Below are 25,593 nucleotides of genomic sequence, written 5' to 3' on the forward strand. Positions count from 1 at the left end.
AATAATTTATCAATTATGTATGTACGTATAAAAATGTACATACGTAATTGTAACACGTGTCACAGACTATTCAACATTTTTTTTAATTTAAAACTTTTAGATTTTTATTACGTAATTTTATATATTTTTTATATTATTTGTTATCAAAAATCTTTATTACATTATCTAGTGTCTGTTAACGTTTATTTAACATTTTTCTGTTTTTTATTCTTTTAAATCGCATTCCACTTTACACTTTTATTATTATATATCTTTATAAATATTGAAGTGCAAAGTCCTCGAAACTACGCTTTTATCATTTGTAAACTATTGATAAATCCGTTGAATTAAAAGCAAAAATTAAAAAAATTAATAGTTTTATTAACTAACTAACTTACTAAAACTAGCACTTTTACTTTTCAAAAATAATATCATCGGGTTTGGCGAATATTTTCAAAAATGAACCATTATATAAATAGCTATTTATCTTTTAAGAATTAAAAGCTTATCTTTGTTATCGCTTCAAGTATTCATAAATATTTATAAAAGTTTATATGTATATATACCTATATGTAATCGTGTTGGCAAACGAAGCGACCGTATGTTCGCTCTCGTGTCTCGGAGTACATTGTCTATGTGGTGTTAAAGGTAAATTTAGAATCAATCCTTTGCAATCAAGAAGCCGTTCCTCGGAACTGCTGAACGAGCTCCAAAATTCGGAATTGCTTCTATCGTTCAACGTTGTCTCGTTCACGGTGCCTCTGTCCTCGGCTATGCCATCCGGATTCAACATATCCTGATATGCAAGTAAATATTATATAGAAATAATTTAGAAATCTTAATCTATCGTAGAGAATTTTCTAATCAATCGAATTTTCGATATCACAAAATCACGTTATCATATTATCCTCTTACGAAACAAATATCCGTCTTTTCCCTAATCCTTTTATAATCTTCATTCTTTTCCCTTTCCACCCTTGATATTGCACAATAAAGCATATCGAGAAAATACTTTTTCAAAACAAGAAGATTCGTCCTCTCTCTTTTTCCACGTTCCCAAGCAAAAGTATCCCTGATACAAATATTAGCATTGCCTCGAAAATATTCCGATAAGAAAACTCTCGTACATTCCTGATGAAAATCCACGTGAGTAATTAAGAGATATCGCAGATCGAGCAATTATATGGCTTGCTAATCGTTAATGAGAACAATACAAATATAACGTATATTGCTAACTATGTACATGCGCGCGATAAAACGTCAATTATGATCTAAATTGGATAGTTATCGATAGTCTGACATCCAAATATTTACAGAATTGACAATAATGTTCCATCTAACGACCGAACTAAATTTAATCCAAGCATAAGTCAACGCTTAAACGATATCACACTCCTTCGTACTTAATATTGCTCCGAAACCTTATCGTAACGTAATAAGTATAATGCTTGCAGCTGTTTTTTATTGGAGCCAAAATGGAAATTTGCCGCCGCTTATTTATTAGCGGAAAATTTCCTACAATCTTCAATGGCGCTCTTTAAAGTTTAAAGTTTATCTTCCTAATAAAAAAAAATGTTTATATACGATCGAATAGATTTCTAAATACGTATCGATAACACAAATTGTTTTACCTCTTCGAGAGCTGCATCGTCATCTTCGTCCTCCTCCGTTAATTCCTTGTGAAGAGGGGAGGATAAGACCAGGTCTCTTCGTCTTCTGCGTTTCTCAGCATTCGAAAGCGTGTGATCGTACATCGTCTTGTTCACCGCCTGCCGTAAAGCTTCCCCTTCCGGACCTTTCTTCTCGATCTCGTCCATCAGTTTCTTCAGAATCTTTTTACCCCGATAACCCAACGAATTAATCTTTTCCAAAACATCTCGAAACACTTCCCCGGATGTTGGCTCCTTAGACTCGATTTCCTTCGTTTCCTTTTCGCTCGTCTCGTTTCGTACAACATCTCTGTGCATAAACTTTCCATGCTTTTTTATTAATTCACCAGTATCGTCGGCCGTGGTACTCGCTACGCTTTGCCTCCTCAAAACTGCCTCGAAAGTTTTAATCAATTTATTCTCCATTTGTTTATTTCTGGCCTCTTGCGTATCGGTAGAAAATTGAATAGGCGGTTTATCGATATTATCCGTTTCTACGAAAGTACCTTCGTAATGATGGTGCGGATTCTCTTTTTGCTTCTTCTTTGTATCGAGAGTTTTGGCAAAAAGTTCCGTGAGAATCACTTTCATAGCCTTGGCATCTAATTCGTGACTGTTGTAATGATGCGGCATAGCGTTCATCGTATGTTTCGAGTTGTTCGAGAGATGATCTTTGTGATGAAACTGTACACCTTGTTGAACCCTCTTCATCTTTTCCGGCTCGTTGCTAGGACTCTCGTTCTACGAAACGAATTTCTCCGTTACTTTTCCCTCTCTCTTCTTCATTCTCCTTAATCTCGACAATGTCGCGAATAAAGAATGAAATTACCTCAAACGAATTGTTCGTCGCAAGAAAACCAGTCTCTTTAGCAACTTCCAAAAGTTCCTCCAATTCTTCGCTACTATCATCCCCGATGAATGCGCATTCGTGAAGATGTTTGTGGCCACGAATCATGGTTAAAGAAGCGCCAGGCCATCTACCATAAAATCCATAGATCTAATTCTTTTTTTTTTTTTTTTTTTTTAATCAATACTCCCAATTTTACACGCGATTGCTTTTTTATTTTTATCACCTATATTACCTCACGCAAGTAGACACGGTAACACTGCTACCCCGAAGAAGATAGAAACCCCAATATTCCTTCATGTCGTCCTCTAAAATCAAATGTCTCGTCATAGAGACAGGTAGGAATTCGTTTTTCACTTTTGGTTCGTCATTCATCAAATAGGCATTAAATGTGGTATTAACTTTGATCATCTGACTCTGCGAAGAATCGTTTCTCGTATTGATAATCGTATTTTATTTTACAAATTTTCAACCGAGGCGTAGAACGGATTAAAACGGAATAAGAAGAAAATATCTGGAGATAAAATAAAAAAATTGACGTACCTGACACCAAGTAGTAGATACTTTTGCGTCGATAAGCCTTTGATCGGAGACGGTTAAAGGGTATAGTTGCTCGGAATAGACACGATATCGTAAGTACATCGGCACTGCTACTAATATCGCGGGAAGAAACATTCCCAATAAACACAATCGAAATAATCTCAGAGGAACCTTGTACTGAGATCTACGTGGTTGCCAATCTCTTGGACGAACACCGTCGTCTACGAATTATAAAACTCTTATAAGAATTTTTTGATTCAATTATTGATTGAATTAATTGCGAAAAAGGAATAGCAGCAAATAAAACGATTAATGCAGGAATGATGTTTAAACTACTTCAATAAATGTTACAATTTCTTTAATTACGATCGAATATATTGTATTTTATACTTCTATTTATTATAGTTTTTTAATAGTTTTTTGCCAAAAAACTTAAAATTATTTATTAAAATTTATAAAATTTATAAAATATTTATATATTTATAAAATTCATTTTTGATATAAAGGTAAATAAATAAATAATTCGAAAAAAGTACTCATTTATTTATTTATTATGATACATGAGTATTTATAAATAATTTAACTAGATATCAAAATATCTTACGTCTAAATTACACCGCACAATTCTTTGTAATTCTTTCTTTCCATCGTATAATAATTGCGCATATTAATATGCTATTTTTATAACTCTGTATTAAATATATAATTTTTGATTTGTGTTTGATCATTATTTAAAAATTCAAAATGGTTTTGAAGGCAAATGATTATGAAGATTGTAACGTAATATATATTTTTAAACACATAAAACAAATATAATAAATTCTTTTTCTTTGTCGATTTTATGATATATGTTCAAAAAAGATTAACATATATGTATATATTTTTTGATTCATTATTTAAATAATTACAGAACATTCTACATATACGTAAAATCAACAATTTATAGAGATAATGAAAAATTCCATGATTTTCTTTACAATTAAAAATGCAACGTTTTGATACGAAGCCGACGAATAACAACAATTTATATAATATTTCAAGTCGCTATCTTATTGAGACCGACTTTAACAACGCAAATAAAGTATATTTTGAATACATTCGCGATAAATAGTAATCAATTATGACGACATACATTCGTATCGTAAATTTATAATATCTATAATAGAATTATCGAATAAATTATGAACAAACATATAGAAGTAGAATACATAATTGTAATTTCGAATTTTATTTAATTTATTGTAAAAAAATCCATCATTTTTCATATATAAAATAAATAAAATAAAAATAAAAACAATATAAAATATATTATGAAGAGAAATAACAAAAATTAATTTATTTTATACGTTTATATGTAAATATAAAAAAATAAATATAAAAATAAAAATAAAATAAAATATATATATACAAGAATAATATTGATATTATTTACGTAATTAAAAATGTACGAATGTTATACATAACTATTTATTGAATATATAGAATAAAAAAGAATCATATTCGATAAAATCATTATCATTCAATATACTGAATGATAAAAAATGGCGCAGTTTTACGCTATTTACAGTGCACATCTGTGTATTTTATTTACATCAAATTGTTCCAATACTATTCTTATTTATTGTGGTGCATGCATATTAAAACTTTTATATAGATTTAAAAGAGAGAAATAAAAATTTAAAGATAAAATTTTTTCTATCACAAGAAAGAATTATTTATGCTATTATTGTGCAATTAAATGAGCTACATTAAAGAAGAATATACAATTAAAGAGTGAATGTGTTATATGTATTTCGTTTCAAAGGACAATATATTTCCTGGCTACTTACAGTGGTTTAAATAAATACTGTCAAATTGTATAATTAGTTAATTCACCTATCAATGCTAAAACGATTTTGATAAAGCTCTGTGCTTAAAGCTCTACTACTTGATTACTACGATATAGTATGTATATATACTTCGTAAAGTGCACATTTCATGACACCACGTGGTAAAGAAAAACGTAAGAAGTTATTACATAATAAAAGATTTAGTAGATAAAATACGCAATTTAACTTGGCAATATATTAAATTTCAAAAATAATAAATGATAAATACATATACACGATAAATCATTTATTTTAAGACAATGATTTTATAAAATTTATAAAATCGAAATATTTTATCAAGAAATATAGTAATTATTATTTTTAAAAATGATTGATAAAATATATAAACAAAATAAAGCGTACCAAATATATCTATTTTTAATGGCGTCGTTGGCATTTTTCTTGAAGAAGCGCGGCATAAAACACTTAAAATCACTATTTTCACACGATAATATGAATAATGTTAAAAACTATAAAACGCACAAGCACAAATCATTCATTGAATTATTAATAAAAATATTAGATTAGATTGATAGATAAAAAAGATAAAAAAACGTGATTATAAAAAATTGATTATAAAAAACAATATTATTTAATAATAAAAATTTAATTTTTATTTTATTTATTATAAATAAAAAACTATTTAAATTATTCTATTTTTAAAAAAATTATTTAACTTTACTTTCTTTGATATTTAATAAATATATAATTCATTAGTTAATTTTATTTATTTGATCACAAAATTATACGTATATAAATGCACGATGTGTATCGTTCGCCGTCAACAGATAAACTGAATCAGTAAAGGAATATGTCATGCTTTGTATCAGTGCCTTATCAAGTTTTACTGTGCCAGGGATAAGCTATGATCTATACATCTATTTGCTCAAAATCACGGTACATCGTTATCCATCTTTACCATCAAAATATTGAAATTATCTCTTAAAGTGTGATAAACATTATCATACGGAATGATACGAGAGAAATATATGTAATTCTTTCTTTTTAGTTACTACAATGCTACAAAATGCTAAATATTAAAAATAATAAAAAAATTAATGTTTGAAAACATTTTCAATAAATATATTTTTCAATTTTTGTTAAAAAAAGAAGATATATTTAATATATATTTCACACATAATTCTGTACACAAAAAAAATTATGTAAAAATATTATATTCTATACTGAATTATCTTCTATACTTACATATAATGTTCTCTTTCTATAATACTATTTATGATTACTTGCGAGAGACGATACGTTTACTTTTATTATCTTTTGACTTGGACGATTTTTCTCCTCTTCGTCGTTTATTAAGTGGATTTCTAGGATCATAAATTTCAAACCAATCATCATCTTTTGTACTCGCATCTTTAGCAAGAACAGGTATTTTTTCTTCACAATGTAATGCATGTACCATCCAAGATTCATCGGTTGGATCAAAATCTTCATCTTTAATATTTTCTTTTTTTATTGGACTTGGTGATGTTTCTCTTACACTTTCTTTAGCATTTTGAAGTTTAGATTTAAATTTATTTAATAATTCCATTGTAAAGTCTTCACGGCTTTTTCCTTTTTTAGGTATTTTTAATTTTGCTTCTTTATATTTTTCTTGAGTATCTATGTATTCTTTCATAATTTCTACTTTTTTTTCTTTCTTTTCTTTTTGGACTTCTTTCATTTTTTTATCTTCTTCTTTTGCTTTCTTCTCATTTTTAACATCACGTTTTAAATCCCGAATTTCTTTTTTTATTTCTTCTCTATACATATAATAGTATAATATTTAATTAAATACTTAAATATGAATCATAAACAAATATTAATATTATAAAAAATATTAATATAAAACATACACTTTTTTTTTACGTTCTTCATCTCTATCCTTTCCAAGATAATATTCATCATCCTTTATATCCTTATCACCTTCATCATCATCTATTTTAAAATTTTCTATTTTTTTAGATTCTTTTTTCGTATCTCTCAATTTACTTTTTATTCTTTCTTTCATTGCTCTAAAAAAAATACAATATTATAAATAAAATTCATATCTAATATAAACCATATGTAATATAAAACATAATATAAAACACAATTATAGCATAAATAAAACTCAACTCTTTTTCTTTTTTTATAACTTCCATTTCTTCTTGAGTTTTCATTTCCTCATCACTTTCCCAATCACTACTACGATCTTCCTTTTTTTTTTTGTTTGGAGGTCCAGTTGGTTCAATAGCTGGTTCTGCACTTAATTTTGGATCAGTTAGATGATCATGGGCTGATTTGCCTTTATTACTAAATTTTTTATTTAATATCACAGATTCTTCTTCATCTTCTTCTGCTTCTTCACCAAATGATAAAAGATTAAAATTTCTGTAATAAAAGATTTTATCATAAAAAATGTTATTAATGCAATGAAATATAATAATCATTTATCTCTTTACTTTATTCCTGTTGTTTTAGTTTTTGAATTATCCTTTATTTCTTCACTTTTTTTTGTTATTATCCTTGGTACAATATCAGAAAATGGATTGTTCAATATATCTGTTTTTATAACTTTTGGTGGATAAAATGGTCTATCATCCTAAAAAAATTATATTTATATTAAGTATATTTAAATAATAATAATAATAATAATAATAATAATAATAATAAAATTATATTAAATATATTTATAAAAAATTTATTATTATTTATTTATTATTTATAAAAATATAATAAATTTTTATAAAAAAGTAAATCTACTAAATTCACCTCATCTACAAGTGCTTCTTCAAGTTTCAGCATATTATATATAGTTTCTCCAGTAACTTTTCCAAAAATTGTATGTTTATTTTGTAATTCTGGTGTAGAACCAAGAGTGAAAAAGAACTGAGAACCATTATCATCTTTTCCAGCATTAGCCATAGCAATTAAACCTCGTCGACAAAAACGTAATCTTGTATGAAATTCATCCTAATACACATATATTTTATAGTTATTCTTTTAATAAATCAAATAAAATTTTAACTTTATATATAAACTAACTTTAAATGGTTGCCCATATATACTTTCACCACCTTCTCCTGTACCTGTTGGATCGCCACCTTGTGCAATAAATCCTTTAATAATTCTATGAAATATAGTATTATCATAGTAGCCTTCCATACATAATTGTATAAAATTTCTACATGCTTTTGGAGCCTCTTTTGTCCATAATTCCAAATCAATATCACCAACAGTTGTTTTCATCATTACCTATTTAAATATAATGTAATAAATATATATATTAAAAAATACATGTATTTTTTAATATATGAAATATATTTTTATAAAATAAAATTTATCATATTATGTAAATTATAAATTATTTAATATAGAAGTACAAAAATAAATAAGTAATATATATATATATAGGTTATGTTTTTAAAAACAAATATGCAATTTATTAAAATATCATGAATTAATACTTACTTTACCAGTAGTAGGTGGTTCTTGTATATAAATATTACTCATACTTGTAAATCTTATTTATTTAAGAAAACAATTCTTTCTTAATAAAAATATTTCATAATAAATTTTTAATCATATATATATATAATATATATATATGATATATATATATAAACGTACAATACTAATTTATACAAATGAACGAATGAAATGTGTTTCTTAATGTAATAACATAATAAATAGAAAATTATCGTAAAATTCTTATCAATAAAAATATTGTATAAAGCTAATAAATGTCATTAACTGAAATAGTATTTAAAAATGTATTTATCGTATATGTTACTATATTTTTTTGCATGAAAGAGAACTATAAATAAAATTTTAAAATATCTTTATAAAATAAATCATAGTTAAATATTGACATTAATTGTATTAATATATAAGATAAATCTAGATAAATATTAATATATTATATTAATATACAATATAACCAGTTAAATATTAGTTAATAATATTAATATGCAATGTATATTTTTCATATAATATTTATTTTAAAATTAAATTAATTAATTTAGTTATTTTATTGTATTTAATATTTAATATTTTGTATTTAATATTTGTATTTAATATTATTTATATTATTCAAAATATCAAAATGTATGTATGCTATATATTTTAAGGTTAAGAATAATAAAGTATTGTATTATAAAGATTTATTATTTTTTACTTTAAATTTTATAATAAATTTATAATAATTTCATAATTAATATAATAATTAATAACAAATTTTTAGAAATCATAAATTATCAAATATTTTTCAATAACGATATTAATAACACTTATATCTATTAAAAAATACACTAATATTTAAGTATTGATAAAACATTTTCTATCCACAGTATGAGTTTATTGTCCATTTCACTGTGTAAACTTAAATTTTAAAAAATATATATATTTTTATTATTATTATACGTTTATGTGCAACATGGATATAAATATGGTAAATATATATTATTTAAATAATTTAAATATCAATATTTTATTATTAATGATAATTTAATAAGTGATGAAATGAAAATGTATTTGAATTTTTTTAAGGAATTTCCTATTGATTGGGAAATGAATATTTTAAATTTATTACCAAATAAATATAAAAAGAAATATTCTTCATTAATAAAATCAATATTAAAAGAAGTAAAAGATATATATATTAAAGATATGCAAGATTTTTTGAGTAAAATTATATTATCAAAGCATAAAAAGAATGAAAATTACTTTCCTGAGATAATTTATACAAATTACAAATTTATAGATGATCAAAAAATTTTTAAAAATAATATTTTTTTAAAACATCGTAAATTATTAAATAAAAAATATTATCTCCATTTAAATATAATAAAAATTATTATAAACCAAGCACAAGTTAAATTTCCAATAATTATTTGTAATTTTAAAAAATTTCACCATTTTGGTTTTATGTCATTAACTGATTTTCAAAATACGATCAACAATGATATAAAAAAAGGATCATTGGCAGTAACAAATCAATTTTATAACGAGATATTAAAAGCTATCGTAAAAAATAAAGTTTTAAAAAAAATTAATAAAGAAAAATTACCTAACATTATAAGATGTATAACACATGTTTTTGTACAACAAATTTTAAATCTTATGATTCGATCTATCGATCATATATTAAATATCATGAGTAATAAATATTGTCCTCAAATCAAATTTCAACTAATTATGCAAGATGGTCAATTATTTCTTAGTCCTTCTATTAAAGAAATATTTTCCGTATATCACAATATAATTGAAAAAATTAAAATAATTGCTCAAGATTTAATACCATTTGAGAAATGGTTTAATATAAAAATATTACATAAATACATTAAAATAAAATTACCAGATTCTTATATTCAAGAATCTCATAAGAAATTGCAAATTATTCTAGATAATTTATTTATAAGTATAAACAATCATATAAAAAATATAATTGAAAAATTTTATCCTACTTCTACATCTATTTTAAAAAAAGAAATATTATCATTCATATCAGAGAAAATAGATTTTGATTTATATATTCAACATATACAGAAATATAACACTTATTTAAAAAAATTAAATGCAATGATAGAAAATACATATCATATAGTAGGAAAATTAGAACAACGCGAAGCTAAAGAATCTTTAAAAAAAGAATTTTATGATATTAAAAATATATTGCTAAATAAACTTATTATGTACCATCAAGAATTCAATCAAACCATTTGTTCAGATTTTGAAAATTTAAAAACAAAAGCATTAAATATACCAAAAAATCCACAATTTTTAATTGAATTAATTGATTATATTTCATATGCATCACAAATATTAATGAAAGAATTAGAAAATAAAATACAGTATTCAATATATATGTTAAACATATTATCAGAAATAACAATTTTATCACATAATCATATTCAATTAAATAAAAAAACTATTAATTGGTTGTATGAAATTAAGCCAATATTTAAACAAAGTAATACTTTGTGTGAGGCAATGAAAAATGAATTAGAAGATGATATACAAAAAAGAATAAATAACCTAAATATTAACATTGAAAATATTATTCCTCAACTTGATGTTTTAAATAATATGGATGATATAAATAAAATTGAAGAATATGTTGAATATTATAAAAATCTTCTTAAACAAATAAATCAAATTAATTATGAAATGCAAAAAATTAATAAAGAAGAAACATTATTTAAATTTTCCGAAACTGAGTTTTTAAATGTGATTGAACTACATGAAATAATTATATCATTTTATGATCTTATTTATATTATTTATCAATGGCAAAGAGATCATTCTGTATGGTTAGACGGCCCTTTTGAATATTTGGATACTCTTGTTATAGAAAGCAAAACATTGAATTATTTTGAAAAAATTACTGAAATGAACAAAACATTTAAAATAAAGATTAAAATGGATACAACATTGAACAAACATTTTAAATTTTCTGGAATTGCAGATGATCCAGATCCAATGCAACAACCTGCACCATTAAAATTATGTTGGCAAGCACTTAATAGTATAAATGATTTTAAACATTATCTACCATTAATAATATGTATGTGTAATCCGGCTTTACAAAAACGACATTGGATAGAAATGTCTGCAATATGTAAGTTTAATCTTATGCCTAATGCAGGAACCAGTTTAAGAAAGATTATCTCATATAATTTAATGAATGATATTGAGAAATATAAAGCTATTAGTATAAGTGCTAACAAAGAATTAGAGATGCAAGAGAAATTAATGAAAATGATCAAAGAATGGAATAAAATTTCTTTTGAAATAAGTTTTGATAAACAAACTGGAATAAATATATTTTCTAATTTAAATGACATAGAGTTACTATTAGAAGATCATCTTATAATAATAGAAGAAATGAAAACTTCAAATTTTGTTAAACAAATAATTTCACTAATGACAGATTTTTTTATATCTCTTACTAAAATTCAAGAAATTATTAATCAATGGGATTATATACAAATATTGTTATTTTCTTTAAATTCTACTTTTTGTCATCCTAGTATAGAAGTACATTTATCAGAAGAATTTTTTTTATATAAAAAGACCAAAGAAATTTTGAAAAATATTCAAGATAAACTCACAAAAACTCCCATTTTTGCAGAAATTAATAATACAATAATTTCAAAATCTTTATTTGATATTATTAAAACACTTGAATGTATATATCAAAAATTAAAAAATTATATAGAAACTAAAAGACTATGTTTTCCAAGATTTTATTTTCTTTCTGATAATGAAATAGAAGAAATATTATTTAAACCTTACAGTTTACAAACATCAAATATGTATATACAAAAATGTTTTGAAAATATACAAAAAATAAAAATTAATAAAGAAAACTATATTTATTCTATTTTTGGTGATTATAATGAAGAATTACATTTAGAGAAATCAATTTTACTTAATATACAATATGATCATGAAGAGAAATGGTTGACATATTTTGAAAAAGAAATAAATTCCACAATAAAAAATAATATTTTACAATGTTATAAAATATTTAATAAAACATTTGCATACAATAGCATTATAAATTTTCCAAGTATGGCAATTGTTTGTTCTTTTCAGCTTTATTGGACTAGTGAAATATACAAATATTTTATATCATTTGATTTTAAAGTTTTAAATTTTTTACATTCAAAATATATTAATCATTTAAATAGTTTAATTAATGAATTAAAAAATTATTCAATAAAAAGATTGAGAAATTTATTAATGACTTTAATTGTTATATTAATTCAACAAAAAGACATCATTAAATTATTATTAGATAAAAATATTACAAAATCTACAGATTTTGAATGGATTGCACAGTTACAATATTATTTAATAGAAAATTGTATAGAAATATCAACCTTTGATATAACTATAAAATATGGATATGAATATAGTTATTACAAACAATGTATAATTAATACTCCTTTGACAGATAGATGTTTTCATACTCTTATGCAAGCATATAAATATCATTTCTTTGGAGCTATTGTAGGACCACCTGCTTCAGGAAAATCAGAAACAATTAAGAGTTTAGCAAAAGCTATTGCAGTACAATTTCATATTTTTAATTGTACTAATATAATATCTTATGACTTTTTATCTCAAATATTTAAGGGATACATTTCTTCTGGAGCATGGCTTTGTTTTAAAAATTTTGAAACATTAAAAACTGATTTTCTATCAAGAATTACACAAACTCTTACTTCTATTTTTCAAATTATAGCAACAAACTTAAAAGTCGTAATATTTGAAGGTTCTTCATTAAAAATAAATCAAACTGGACATGTTTGTATTATCACAAAATTAGATCTTTTTAAATATTCTAATTTACCAGATAATTTAAAAGTGTTATTTAGATCAGTATCTATGATGATACCAGATATGAATAGAATTGTAGAAGTTAAACTTTTTTCTGGTGGTATATCTAATTCAAAATTATTAGCTTCAAAATTAATTACATTATATAAAATATTTTCTGAACAATTGTGGTGTCATTCATGTAACATTTTTAATTTATATTCTATAAAAGTAATTATTAAAACTATAATTTATTTAAAGAGAAACTTTCCAGATGAAAATGAAATTGTATTACTTTTACGTTCATTAATTGATATTAATCTTCCAAAACTTTGCAATATAGATATACATATTTTTAGAAATATAATTCACTATATGTTTCCAGATATCTTGCTGTTGCCTCCTAATTATACAATATTTTTAGAAACTCTTGAAAATGTATGTATATCCAAATCTATTTATGTTCATGATATTTTCAAACTTAAAATTATACAAGTATTTGAATTAATGCATGTTCATCAATCTTTAATGATTGTTGGCAATCCTTTTGTTGGAAAAACAGAAATTTTAAATATTCTTCAAATTGTTTTACAATTCTTATATAAACAAGGTATTGAATTTGGTATTAATATAAAAATAGAAACAATAATTCCAACTACAATTGATATTAATTATCTTTTTGGTTATTTTGATAAAAAGATGAAAATTTGGAAGAATGGAATATGTTCTAAAATATTTAATTCTTTCTCCAAAAATGATCCCTATGATAAAAGATGGATAATATTTGATGGATCTTTAAATACTATATGGATTGAAAATTTATATTCAATTCTTGATACAAATAAAATATTATATTTAACATCAGATGAAAAAATTAATATGCAAAATTCTATATCCATTATCTTTGAAACAATAAGTATGGAAGATATTTCTCCTGCTATTTTATCAACTTGTGGTATAATTTATATTGAATCAAATTCTATTGATTGGAGACCTTATGTTAAAACATATTTTTCTAAGCATAATATTTATGATAAATATGAAGAAATTTTATATGAGCTCTTTGATTGGATAATAAATCCTTGTTTGGAATTTATTCAAAAAAATTGTATTGTAACTTTAGCTATTAGTCATTTACATTATGTAATATCAACTTTAAATTTATTTGAAATGTATTTAAGAGATGCTCTATCAGAAAATACAGAAGAAAAAGAAAAAATTACTCATTTTTTAACATGGGCACAAGTTGCACTTATATTATCTGTAATATGGGGATTAGGAGGAAATTTAGATATAGATTCTCATATTAAATTTAATAATTTTTGTATTTCACTTTGGAGTGGAATAAACAAAGAATACCCAAAACCAGAAATAATAAAGAATTTTGAAGTAACATTACCTCATGAAGGTTTAATACAAGATAATTTTTATATCTTTAAAGGTGTTGGTAATTGGAAATATTGGGGAAATATTGATATATTAAAGAGTGAAAAAATTTTAGAAAGTTCTGATTGTAGTGAAATTTTTGTACCAACAATTAATACAATGAAATATAATCATATAATTTTAAAACATATAAAATACAAAAAACCTTTTATTATCTGTGGAAATGTATCTATTGGAAAAACTTATTTAATAAAAATTTTATTAAAAAATAAATTACCAGAAGGAATATGTTCCAATTTATTTAATTTTATTTCTTTAAGTACAGCTGCCAAAACACAGCAATTATTAATCTCAAAATTAAATAAAATTAGGAAAAAACATTATGGACCTCCAAAAAATCAATTTTGTGTTAATTTTATAGAGGATCTTAATATACAAAAATATGAATATAAATCAGAAATAAATAATATTTTAGATCTTATTCGACAATATCATAATTATGGTTATTTGTATGATATTAATGAACCTGATAAAATTTTTATTCATGATATTATGTTTTCACTATCAATTATTTCTAATACCACAATTAAAATATGTCCTAGATTTTTAAGATATTTTAATCTGTACACTATGTATGAACCTTCTGTGGATACTATATTTAGAATATTTTCGAATGTACTTTTTAATAATTTAAAAAAAAATTATTTTACTGCAGATATATTAAGTACTGTAACTAGTATAACTAATGCTACAATTGATATGTATAATTTTATAATTAAAATTTTAAGACCAATACCTACTAAGTTTCAATATCAATTTAGCATAAGAGATATAGCTAAAGTTATCAATGGATGTAGTCTTCTTCAAAAAGAATCAATAGAAACTAAAGTTACTTTTATGCGGCTTTGGGCTCATGAAATATGGCGTGTTTTTGGTGATCGAATATTAGATAATAATGATAAAGAATGGCTCTTTCTACAAATTAAAGAAATTAGCAAACAATATTTTAAAGATTCATTTGAAACAGTTTTCGATTATTTACCAAAGTTTGATAATAAAATTACAAAAGATAGTTTTTACTATTTAATGTTTGGTTCTTTTATAGATACAAAAAAAGATAGAAATAAAAAATATGAAGAAATTAATTCTATTGAAAAATTAAAAAATAAAATTATTGTTTATTTAAGTGAATATAATAATATTAATGTCAAAAAACATATTGATATTGTAATATCACAATATGTTTTAGAATGTTTGATAAAAATTTCAAGAATTTTGATCATACCAGGTAGTAATTTATTAATCATTTCTAGCTTAGGATCTGGGAGAAAATCCTTAGTGACTCTTGCTGCTTATATGCAGCAACAAGAATTATTTGAACCTTCTATACATTCTTATTGTAATTTTAAAATGTGGAGAAAAGATATAAAAATGATTTTACAAAAGTTTGCTAACTTAAAACAAGATTTTACACTTTTCTTAAAAGATAAACAAATTGGAGAAAATTTTCTTCATGATATTTGTTGTTTATTGGCTACTGGAGAAATACCTAATCTATTTTCTAATGAAGAAAAATATAATATTATTGAAATGATACGTTTACATGCTCAAAATAAGAATAAAAATGAAGAAATAAGTAATTGTGCTGTAATGAATTATTTTTTAGAGCAATGTAAAAGTAAACTTCATATTATAATTTGTTTTGCTACAACAAACAATCAAATAAGATTATATTTACATAAGTATCCAGAATTAATAAAATATTGTACATTAAATTGGTATGAAATGTGGCCAACAGATACACTTATGCAAATAGGTTTAAAATATATTCAAGATATTGATATTGAAGAAAATATAAAATCAAATGTAATTAAAACTTGCATACAATTACATAACTATGCAGAAGAAGTAAGCATTATATATTATAAAGAAACTGGTACAAAAATTCATGTTACATTATCTACATTTTTACATATGTTGAAATTATATGTTCATCTGATATGTAAAAAACAAAAAAATATCATTACAATGAAAAATAGATATTTAATAGGATTAGAAAAGATAAAATTAGCAGCCCAACAAGTAGAAAAAATGAAAACCACATTAACAATATTAAAACCACAATTAGAATCATCTGCTCAGAAAATGATTATTACAATGAAAGAAGTGGAAAATGAAAATATTAGTATAGAAAAAGCAACTGCTGTTGTACAAGAAGAAGAAGAAATAGCAAATAAAAAAACAGAAATTGCTTCAAAATTGAAATTAGAATGTGAAGCTGATCTAGCTGTAGCAATTCCAATCTTAGAAGATGCTATTGCTGCATTAAACACATTAAAACCTACAGATATTACATTGGTTAAATCTATGAAAAATCCTCCTGATACTGTTAAACTAGTAATGGCTGCAATATGTGTGATGCTTAATGTTCCTCCAGATAGAGCTATTGATACAATTACAGGTAAAAAATATGTAGACTATTGGAGTCCAAGTAAACGCATTTTAAGTGATATGAACTTTTTACAAATTTTGAAAGACTATGATAAAGATAATATTTCATCTAATATTATACAAATTATTAAAAAAACATATATAACAGATAATAATTTTAAACCACATATTGTTGCTAAAGCATCAAGTGCTGCAGAAGGTCTTTGTAAATGGGTATGTGCAATGGTATCTTATGATGAAGTTGCAAAGGCAGTTGCTCCTAAGAAAGAGAAATTGCTTATTGCACAAAAAGAATGTAATGAAGCTGAAGTTTTTTTAAATAAGAAACGAAAAACTCTTTCTACATTAAATGTTAAACTTGGTAATTTAAATAATAGTCTTCAAGAAACATTGCAACAAAAAATAAAATTAGAAAAAGAAATAGAAAACTGTACTATTAAACTTCATAAAGCAGAAAATTTAATAACAAGTTTAGAAGGAGAAAAAGATCGTTGGATGCAACTTGCAGAAAATCTTAAAACAAATTATGATAATCTTGTGGGAGATATGATATTAACTTGTGGAATTATAAGTTATATAGCATCATATAATATTGTATTTCGTAATAAAATTGTAGAACAATGGAAACAATACATAGAAGATATAAAAATATCATATAGTAAAAATTATAATTTAATAAATATGCTTGGAGAAGATAGTAATATAAATTATTGGTATTTTTCAGGTTTACCTAAAAATAATTTTTCAGTCGAAAATGCAATTATTATGAATAATTCCAAATTATGGTCTTTATTTATTGATTCACAAAATCAAGCAAATGAATGGATTAAAAGAATTGAAAAAAAAAATGATCTTAAAATTATTAAACTTACTGATTCTAATTATTTATCAATTATTCAATATAATGCTGAAAATGGTATTCCTACATTAATTGAAAATGTAGGAGAAGAATTAGAAATATCATTAGATCCTTTTCTTTTAAAAAAAATTTACAATATTGAAAAATTTTCATATTTAGATACTGGTTTTGGTATTATAAAATATTCTTTTGATTTTCGATTATATATTACAACGCGATTGCTCAATCCTCAATATTCATATGAGACATTTAGCAAACTTACAATAATTAATTTTTCTATTACAAATGAAGCTCTTCAAGATAGACTTCTTGATTTTATTATTTCCAAAGAAAAGCCAAAATTTCAAGAAAAATTTGAAGCTTTACTCATAGAAGATGCCAATAATATAAAAGTATTAAAGCAACAGGAAGATATTATTTTAAACATTTTATCTTCTACAACAACAAACATTCTTGAAGATGAAATTGCTATAAAAAGTTTAGATACATCAAAAAATCTTTTTTTAAGTATTATGAAAAAACAAGAAATAACAAAAACAATGTCAATGAAAATAAATAAATTTCGAAATGCTTATGTACATTTTGTTAAATATTGTGCAGATTTATTTGATATATTAAATATTTTGCCATATATAAATCATATGTATCGTTTCTCTTTTGCATGGTTTATGCAACTATATAGAGAATCAATTAAAGATTCAAATAAGAGTACTATTCTTGAAAAGCGATTAAAATATTTGAAATCTTCTTTTACTCATAGTTTTTATTCAAGTATTTGTAGATCTTTATCAGAAAAACATAAAATATTATATTCTTTCTTATTATGTTCTAAAATTCTATTGAATAATAAACAAACAACTGAAAAAGAAATTAAATATTTTATAAGACCAAGCATAAATCATATTAATACAGTTCCAAATTTTAAATTTGATTGGCTTCCATATAATACTTGGATAAATATTTATAATCTAAGTAAAACATTTCCTTCTTTTTTCAATCTTGCAGATGATTTTTGTTATAATAATAAAGTTTGGGAACAATATTATAATTCTGAATCACTTGAAGATCATTTGATACCAGAACCTTGGAATAGTACATTATCTACATTTCAAAAACTTATTCTTGTAAAAATTTTGCATCCTGATAAGATTATAATACAAATTATGCAAATGATAAAAAATATGTTAGGAAATATACAAAATTATTCTCTTAAAATGAAAATATCTCAATCATATGCAGAATCTAATTATTTAACTCCACTTCTATTTATTTTACCTGCTTGTGTAACACCATTAGCTCTTATTTCTACATATGCAAAAACTAAAGGCTATTTATCAAAATTTATTTCCTTATCTATGAGTAAAGGTCAAGAAGAAAAAGCTGAATTTCTCATACAAAAAGCTCAGAAAGAGGGAAATTGGGTGTTTTTACAAAATTGTCATTTAGTAACTCATTGGATATCTTATCTTGAAAAAATTTATGAAAGTTGTAGCACTTTCAATGTATCTTTAAATTTTCGATTATGGTTATCTAGCTATTGTACGAACAAATTTCCAATTAATATTTTGCAAAACAGTATAAAAATCATGCATGATTATCCTTTAAATATCGAAGAAGCATTATTGAATATTTATCAATGTGAACCTATAATAAATAAAGAATTTTTTGAAGGTTGTCCTGGGAAAGATAAAATTTTTTTAAAACTTCTTTTTGGAATATGTCTTTTTCATGTAATTATACAAGAAAAAAAATATTTTAGTATTCAAGGATGGAATGTACCATATATCTTTGAACATACTGATCTTAAAATATCTATTATGCAATTAAAAAATTTCATAAATAATACAAACTATGTACCTTTTGATATTCTTTTATATTTTATTGGAGAATGTAATTATGGAGGAAAAATTCAAGATGAATTTGACAGCAGATATTTAAAACATCTTTTAAATGATTATTGTAATTCTAACATAATTGAAAATGGACAATATATGCATTCAAATAGTATACAAAAATTAATACCACAAAGATGTGAATATTTTCATATAATTGAACATATTAAGAAATTTCCATCAGATTTATTATCTCAAATTTTTGAATATAATAAAAGTAGTATTATTACTCGAAATACTATGATAGCTAAAGAATTGGTATCATTTCTTTCATATATAAATTTTCCAATTTCTTTATTAGATGAACAAATACATGAAAATGAAATATTAATTTTAATCAATGATATTAGTGATAAATTATATGATTCGATTAAAATTAATGAAATTGAAGAAAAATATACTTCTATGCCTAAAGAATATTTACAAATAGTTCTTCTTTATGAAATTAAGTCATTAAAACATATTTTAAAAATTATAATGGAAACATTGAATACTCTAAAATTAACATTGAATGGTTATCTTCCTTTTACGAATTCAATAAAAGAATTTGCTGAAGAAATCTATAAAAATAAAATTCCAAAAATTTGGAAAAAGATACAAATCAATATTTTTGCTGAAAATTTAGCACAATACATCGATAATTTATTAAAACATTCAAATTTTATTAAAAATTGGATTAATCAAGGACGTCCTACAAATATTTGGTTTGATGCATTATTTAATTGCAAAATGTTTCTTTCTGCAATATTACTTACATTTTCTAAAAAGTATAATATACCTATTGAAGAAATTGCTTTTTATTTTGAAATAACAACGAATAAAGAAATCGAAGAAGATGTTGATACATATTTAATTTGTGGATTGTATATATGTGGTGGTCGATGGAGTTTAGAAAAAAATATGTTAGTCGAAAATTTTTCAAATGAAATCTGGCAAAATATGCCACCTATATATCTTAAATGTTCACGAATAAAAAAAAATATAGAAGAAACATATATATGTCCTATTTATATAACTGCTGGTCAACATATTGATAGTATTGAACTTTCTTCAAAGAATTATATAACTAGCATACCATTGAAAACTAATATATCTCCAATTCATTTTATAAAATGCGGCACAGCTTTATTTTGTCATATACCAAAATATCATACATTATAATGTTAAATAATTATATAAAAAATAAAAAAAAAATTTTTTTAATATATATGTATAATTTTTATAATAATATTTACTAATATATTTAAAATACAATAAACAAAATAAATTAAATTATATGAAAATGATATAATTGTAAAAATAATTATTAAATTAATAATTAAAAAATTAAAAGTAAATTAAAATATATATTTAAACATTTCGCGGATTCATTCACTGTGTATATATCCGGTTCAGTTCCATATAAATGGAAGGAATGACAGGTAAATTGAAGAAATTGACGTAAAGTTGAATTAACTGAACAAAGGAAATTATTACAAGAAGGATTTTAAAAGCTACAATAATTATCATAAGCATATATTGCTATATATTACGAGTGGTTTAATATTTCCTTTCAATGGAGAACCATGACGAGTTAGTTTCGCAATTTATAGATACAACTGGGGTTGAACCTGAAGAAGCACGATTTTATCTTGAGTTATCTAATTGGCAGCTTGAGGTGAGGCAGCATATTTTATTTTAATACGAAGGTTATAATTTTAGACTATTATAATTATATTTTTTTATTGATCTTTAATATTGGCTTTGTAACCTTAAATTTATTAAATTTTAATATTCTTACAATTCACAATTCTGTACTTTTAATAATATTTTAGAGCATAACTATTGCTTTGTTACTGTTTTAAAGGCTTGTTTTAATTAAAATATATTTCACAACATATAAATACATAATAATAATGTTGCAATGATATAATTAAAGTAATTAGATTTTTTATTTTAGAAATTGTTAATATATTTAAAAAAAAATTAATTGTCATAAAATTAATTCTTTAACAATTATTAATCATAGAATTTATTGTTAAATATTTTATTATATATATCTTAATATATCTGTCAATTTAAAATATTTTAGGTTGCTCTTGACACATTTTATTATCCTCTTGCTTTACCTTCATTGTCTAATGAACCTACTGAAGGTACATCAGAAGAAGAACGTACTGATATTTCAGATAAAAACGCAGGAAGTGTAAAATCATCAGAAATGGAAGGAAAATCATCAAAAGAAAAAATAAAACCAAAATCTAAATTTGCAATGCTTAGTGATCTTAAAGATAGAGAGAGTAGTCCTGAGGATGAAGAAGGTCAAGCATTTTATGCTGGTGGTTCTGAACATACTGGACAACAAATTCTAGGACCAGGAAAGAAAAAGGATATTGTTAGTGATATGTTTAAATCTTGTCAGAGACAATCAATTGCTGTAGAATCAAAACCAAGTGGACAACAAAGACCAAATACCTTTAGTGGTACTGGATATAAATTAGGTCAAACTAGTTCAGATACTGAAAGTAAATGAAACTATTTTGCAATAAAGTAAATAATTATTTTAACAATTATATTATGTTAAAATAAATATTTTTTTTACAGTTGTTACTGCTACAACATCTAATAATCAACAGACAAATTCTGGATTAATTACTTTGAAATTATGGAAAGATGGATTTACTATAAATGATTCTGAACTTCGGTTGTATACTGATCCAGAAAATAGAGAATTTCTTGAGACTATAAAACGAGGTGAAATACCAGCAGAAATACGTCAAGAGATACAAGGTACTGAAGCACGACTTGATATGGAAGATCATCATCATGAAACATATGTTCCTCCAAAAGTTAAAGTGAAAGCTTTTAGTGGAAAAGGACATATGTTAGGAAGGTACATAATATACATGAAAAGATTATTTTTTAGTATACTTTAGAAAAATTATTTTTTATATATTTTTGATAATTCTTTTCTAGTCCTTCTCCAGCTACAGTTGGTATGACAATACCAACAGATCTTGCAGATCAAGCAGCAAATGAATCTCAGGCAAAACAAAAATTAAATTTAGATGAATCAAAACCTGTGACAACATTACAAATTCGTCTTGCTGATGGGACTAGTGTAAAAGCTCAATTTAATTTAACTCATACTATTAATGATTTGAGGCAATATATAATAACGTATCCTTTCTCATATAATTTCATTCATATTAACAAAATTAATTTATTTTTATATATTATTCTTTAATCTTTTCTTAGTATGAGACCTCAATATGCTATGAGAGAATTTAATTTATTAACAATGTATCCTACTAAGGAACTCACAGAAGATAAAACTATTGAAGAAGCTGGTTTACAAAATACAACAATAATTCAACGACTGAAGTAAATGTCTTCTTTAGAGCCTTAATTATGGAAGTTTAAGTGATGTATTGATTAGAGAATTCTTAAATATACATTGAAATATTTGAAAAACACATTTCAACACATTTTAGTAATTGAATGGCACTTTACTATCGTTTATTTTAATTTTAAGTACAGTTTTTGTTGTATAATGTTATTTTTTCTAATACAAAAAATATTTTATTAAAAACAAATCTATTATTAAAATTTCAATTAATATAAAGTAAAATTACAAAACCTTTGTAAAGTTTGCAATAAAATCATTCAATTTATATGTATTTATTATATATAATTTTTATATGTGTGAATAACTAGCACTTAGTAATAAACATATAAAATTTCTTTTTAAATATAGTACTAAATAAGTTATGAAAATGTTTTTATACTATTTCTTTTGATAAATAAAATATTTAAACTAAAAAAAATGTATTGCCATGTGAAAAGTATTTAATACAAAAAATAATATTAGGAAAAAATATTTATATATAAATCATAAATATTGAAAAATCAATAATTATGCAATATAATAAATTTTTATATATATGATATTTTTATATTTTTATATATTCATTTATATATGATATGTATAAATGAGACTTAAAATTAAATTTCAAATTAAATTTATTTTATAAATATATTAAATCATTTGCTATTTTCTAAAAGAATTTATTTTCTAATATAAATTTTTTAAATTGTGAATTTTGTATATCTTCAATGAATCTTAAAATTGAAGTATCTTCAACATTTGTTTCTGAATTTGATTTTTCGAAACAATATTGATAACGATTTAACGTAATTAAATCTTTTCCAATCGCTCGTGTATATATATTTTTTTTTTTTAATACTTCATGCATATTATAGATATAAATTGGTTGACTATCAGGAATACTTGAATCATAATGTAATTTTTTAAATATCATTAATGTTACATTTCTATTGATTAGATTATCTGTTTGTTCTGTACAAAAAGTTAATGTCTTTAATTTGTAACGGTCAGCTTTTAATCTAGATCTTTTAAAATCTCTCATTAGGTCTGTAAGGGAATGATGATATCTTAAAACTATGTATTCATCCCAAGATAATATAATGATATACATAACTTTATTATATGTACGATACAAACAATCTGCTTGTATCAAGTTTTTTATTATAGTAGGATGAGCATTGGGAAAAGGAAAATTCCATGGCACTACTGTATATGTAAATTTCCAATATGGGTTTTGAGATTTAGATAATTCTTTAAATTTACTATTATATTCATTTGGAATACCAAAATCATATACTATAAAATTATCCACACCAATTATATCATGAAATTTTACAAAACCAATCATTTGTAATGGTTGTATTGGTTTTGTCAATGGTGGTGTAATGCATATTGCAGTATTAGCATAATTTAAAGTATGTGATTGACTTTTTATTGGTAATATAGGCACATTATTAAGATCTGAATTAGATTTTATAAAAAACATTATTCCTATTGGTATTTTATTTTTAGTGTATGCACAATAAAAATGATATCCATTATAATTAAAATTTTTATCAATATTTGCAATATTTAAATTATCATCAATTAAGAGATAACTAAAATCTCCTAAAACTGAATTAGTTTCATTTTCAAATAATATTGCACATTGTATATTCTTAATATTATTTGATGAACCAAAACCTATTACTTGAATTTCATTATCATGTATATTATATGCAGAATAAACATATAAATCATTATCTAATCTTTGCCAAGAAGAAAGTGGTTCTTCAAATTTCATGTCAAGTTTTGTAAATATTGGTATATTATTTGTACAATTTATTTCATTTTTTTGATTTGGCTTACCAAAATAATTAAAAACTTCTAAAACATATCTTAACTTGTTATATTCATGTCTATAAAATAATAAAGACACAAGACTCATTATAGCAATTATTACAAGTGCAGCTTGATAGTATTTTCGCATATTTCAAAATCTAATGTAAGAAATGATAAAACAATTTTATCAATTAATATACAATACTTTATAATTTATTAGATTATCTCAGGCATTGATAGAATTCTGAAACAAAAATTTTATTCAAATAATTAGATATTATTATTATATGAATTTTATAATTTTAAATTTATTATTAAAAATAATATATTTAAATTTTTTTACTTAAATATTTTATTAAAAATGATATATTTAAAAATTATAGATATTGAGATAGACTTTGAGATATTGTATATTATTTTTGAAATATTTCATATATAATTTAATTTAATTTATAATTTACCATTGAATTTATGATTTAACAAATTTATATTTTTTACACTGTTTTAATATTAAGAATATAATCTTAATAACTTTCGTTAAAAAATGTTACTAAAGATTAATTTAAATGCTCGATAACTAAATGAAAAGTATGAGGTTAGTAAATTTTCGCGCCAATTTTTGAAATGATC

The 25,593-nt window shown here is 23.2% G+C and overlaps 5 protein-coding genes across 8 annotated transcripts in view; 2 read left to right on the forward strand and 3 right to left on the reverse strand.

Annotated features, from left to right (window-relative positions):
* LOC107996573 (uncharacterized) overlaps positions 1-5,389 on the reverse strand; it is an 11,649-nt gene extending 6,260 nt beyond the window's left edge. For both annotated transcript variants that reach the window (XM_017054688.3, XM_017054685.3), the window contains exons 1-6: positions 5,247-5,389; positions 3,019-3,236; positions 2,711-2,892; positions 2,458-2,605; positions 1,611-2,369; positions 546-775 (exon numbers count right to left, since the gene is read on the reverse strand). In XM_017054688.3, coding sequence (XP_016910177.1) covers positions 546-775; positions 1,611-2,369; positions 2,458-2,605; positions 2,711-2,892; positions 3,019-3,236; positions 5,247-5,280 — 1,571 coding nt within the window. In that variant the 5' untranslated portion in view covers positions 5,281-5,389. The remainder of the gene's footprint in view (positions 1-545; positions 776-1,610; positions 2,370-2,457; positions 2,606-2,710; positions 2,893-3,018; positions 3,237-5,246) is intronic.
* LOC107996576 (spliceosome-associated protein CWC27 homolog) lies at positions 3,538-9,017 on the reverse strand. 2 transcript variants are annotated; one of them, XM_017054694.3, is made up of 8 exons: positions 8,334-9,017; positions 7,908-8,117; positions 7,635-7,835; positions 7,325-7,464; positions 6,999-7,253; positions 6,737-6,895; positions 6,090-6,643; positions 3,538-5,913 (listed from the first exon to the last, which is right to left on the reverse strand). In XM_017054694.3, the coding sequence occupies exons 1-7, from the start codon at positions 8,373-8,375 to the stop codon at positions 6,124-6,126; spliced, it is 1,527 nt and encodes a 508-aa protein (XP_016910183.1). In that variant the 5' UTR covers positions 8,376-9,017; the 3' UTR covers positions 3,538-5,913; positions 6,090-6,123. The 2 variants fall into 2 exon arrangements, with proteins under 2 accessions (XP_016910183.1, XP_016910182.1); XM_017054693.3 differs by having other exon boundaries at positions 3,538-6,643.
* A 366-nt stretch (positions 9,018-9,383) lies between these two features.
* LOC114577363 (dynein axonemal heavy chain 7-like) lies at positions 9,384-21,432 on the forward strand. Its single transcript, XM_028666105.2, has 2 exons — positions 9,384-11,481; positions 13,573-21,432. Exons 1-2 carry the CDS (start codon positions 9,384-9,386, stop codon positions 20,934-20,936), a joined length of 9,462 nt encoding a protein of 3,153 aa, XP_028521906.2. The 3' UTR covers positions 20,937-21,432.
* On the forward strand, positions 21,292-23,434 carry LOC107996579 (NSFL1 cofactor p47). Of its 2 annotated transcripts, none has more exons than XM_017054697.3 (5): positions 21,292-21,432; positions 21,847-22,279; positions 22,359-22,647; positions 22,731-22,934; positions 23,013-23,434. In XM_017054697.3, exons 1-5 carry the CDS (start codon positions 21,331-21,333, stop codon positions 23,140-23,142), a joined length of 1,158 nt encoding a protein of 385 aa, XP_016910186.1. In that variant the 5' UTR covers positions 21,292-21,330; the 3' UTR covers positions 23,143-23,434. The 2 variants fall into 2 exon arrangements, with proteins under 2 accessions (XP_016910186.1, XP_061931579.1); XM_062075595.1 differs by lacking the exon at positions 21,292-21,432 and adding an exon at positions 21,447-21,463 and having other exon boundaries at positions 21,944-22,279.
* LOC107996534 (uncharacterized) lies at positions 23,243-25,583 on the reverse strand. The gene is made up of 2 exons (XM_017054614.3): positions 25,425-25,583; positions 23,243-25,207 (listed from the first exon to the last, which is right to left on the reverse strand). The coding sequence occupies exon 2, from the start codon at positions 25,109-25,111 to the stop codon at positions 23,813-23,815; it is 1,299 nt and encodes a 432-aa protein (XP_016910103.1). The 5' UTR covers positions 25,112-25,207; positions 25,425-25,583; the 3' UTR covers positions 23,243-23,812.
* Positions 25,584-25,593: the final 10 nt, after the last annotated feature.

This window comes from Apis cerana, linkage group LG5, assembly GCF_029169275.1.
Source record: "Apis cerana isolate GH-2021 linkage group LG5, AcerK_1.0, whole genome shotgun sequence".
NCBI lineage: Eukaryota > Metazoa > Arthropoda > Insecta > Hymenoptera > Apidae > Apis > Apis cerana.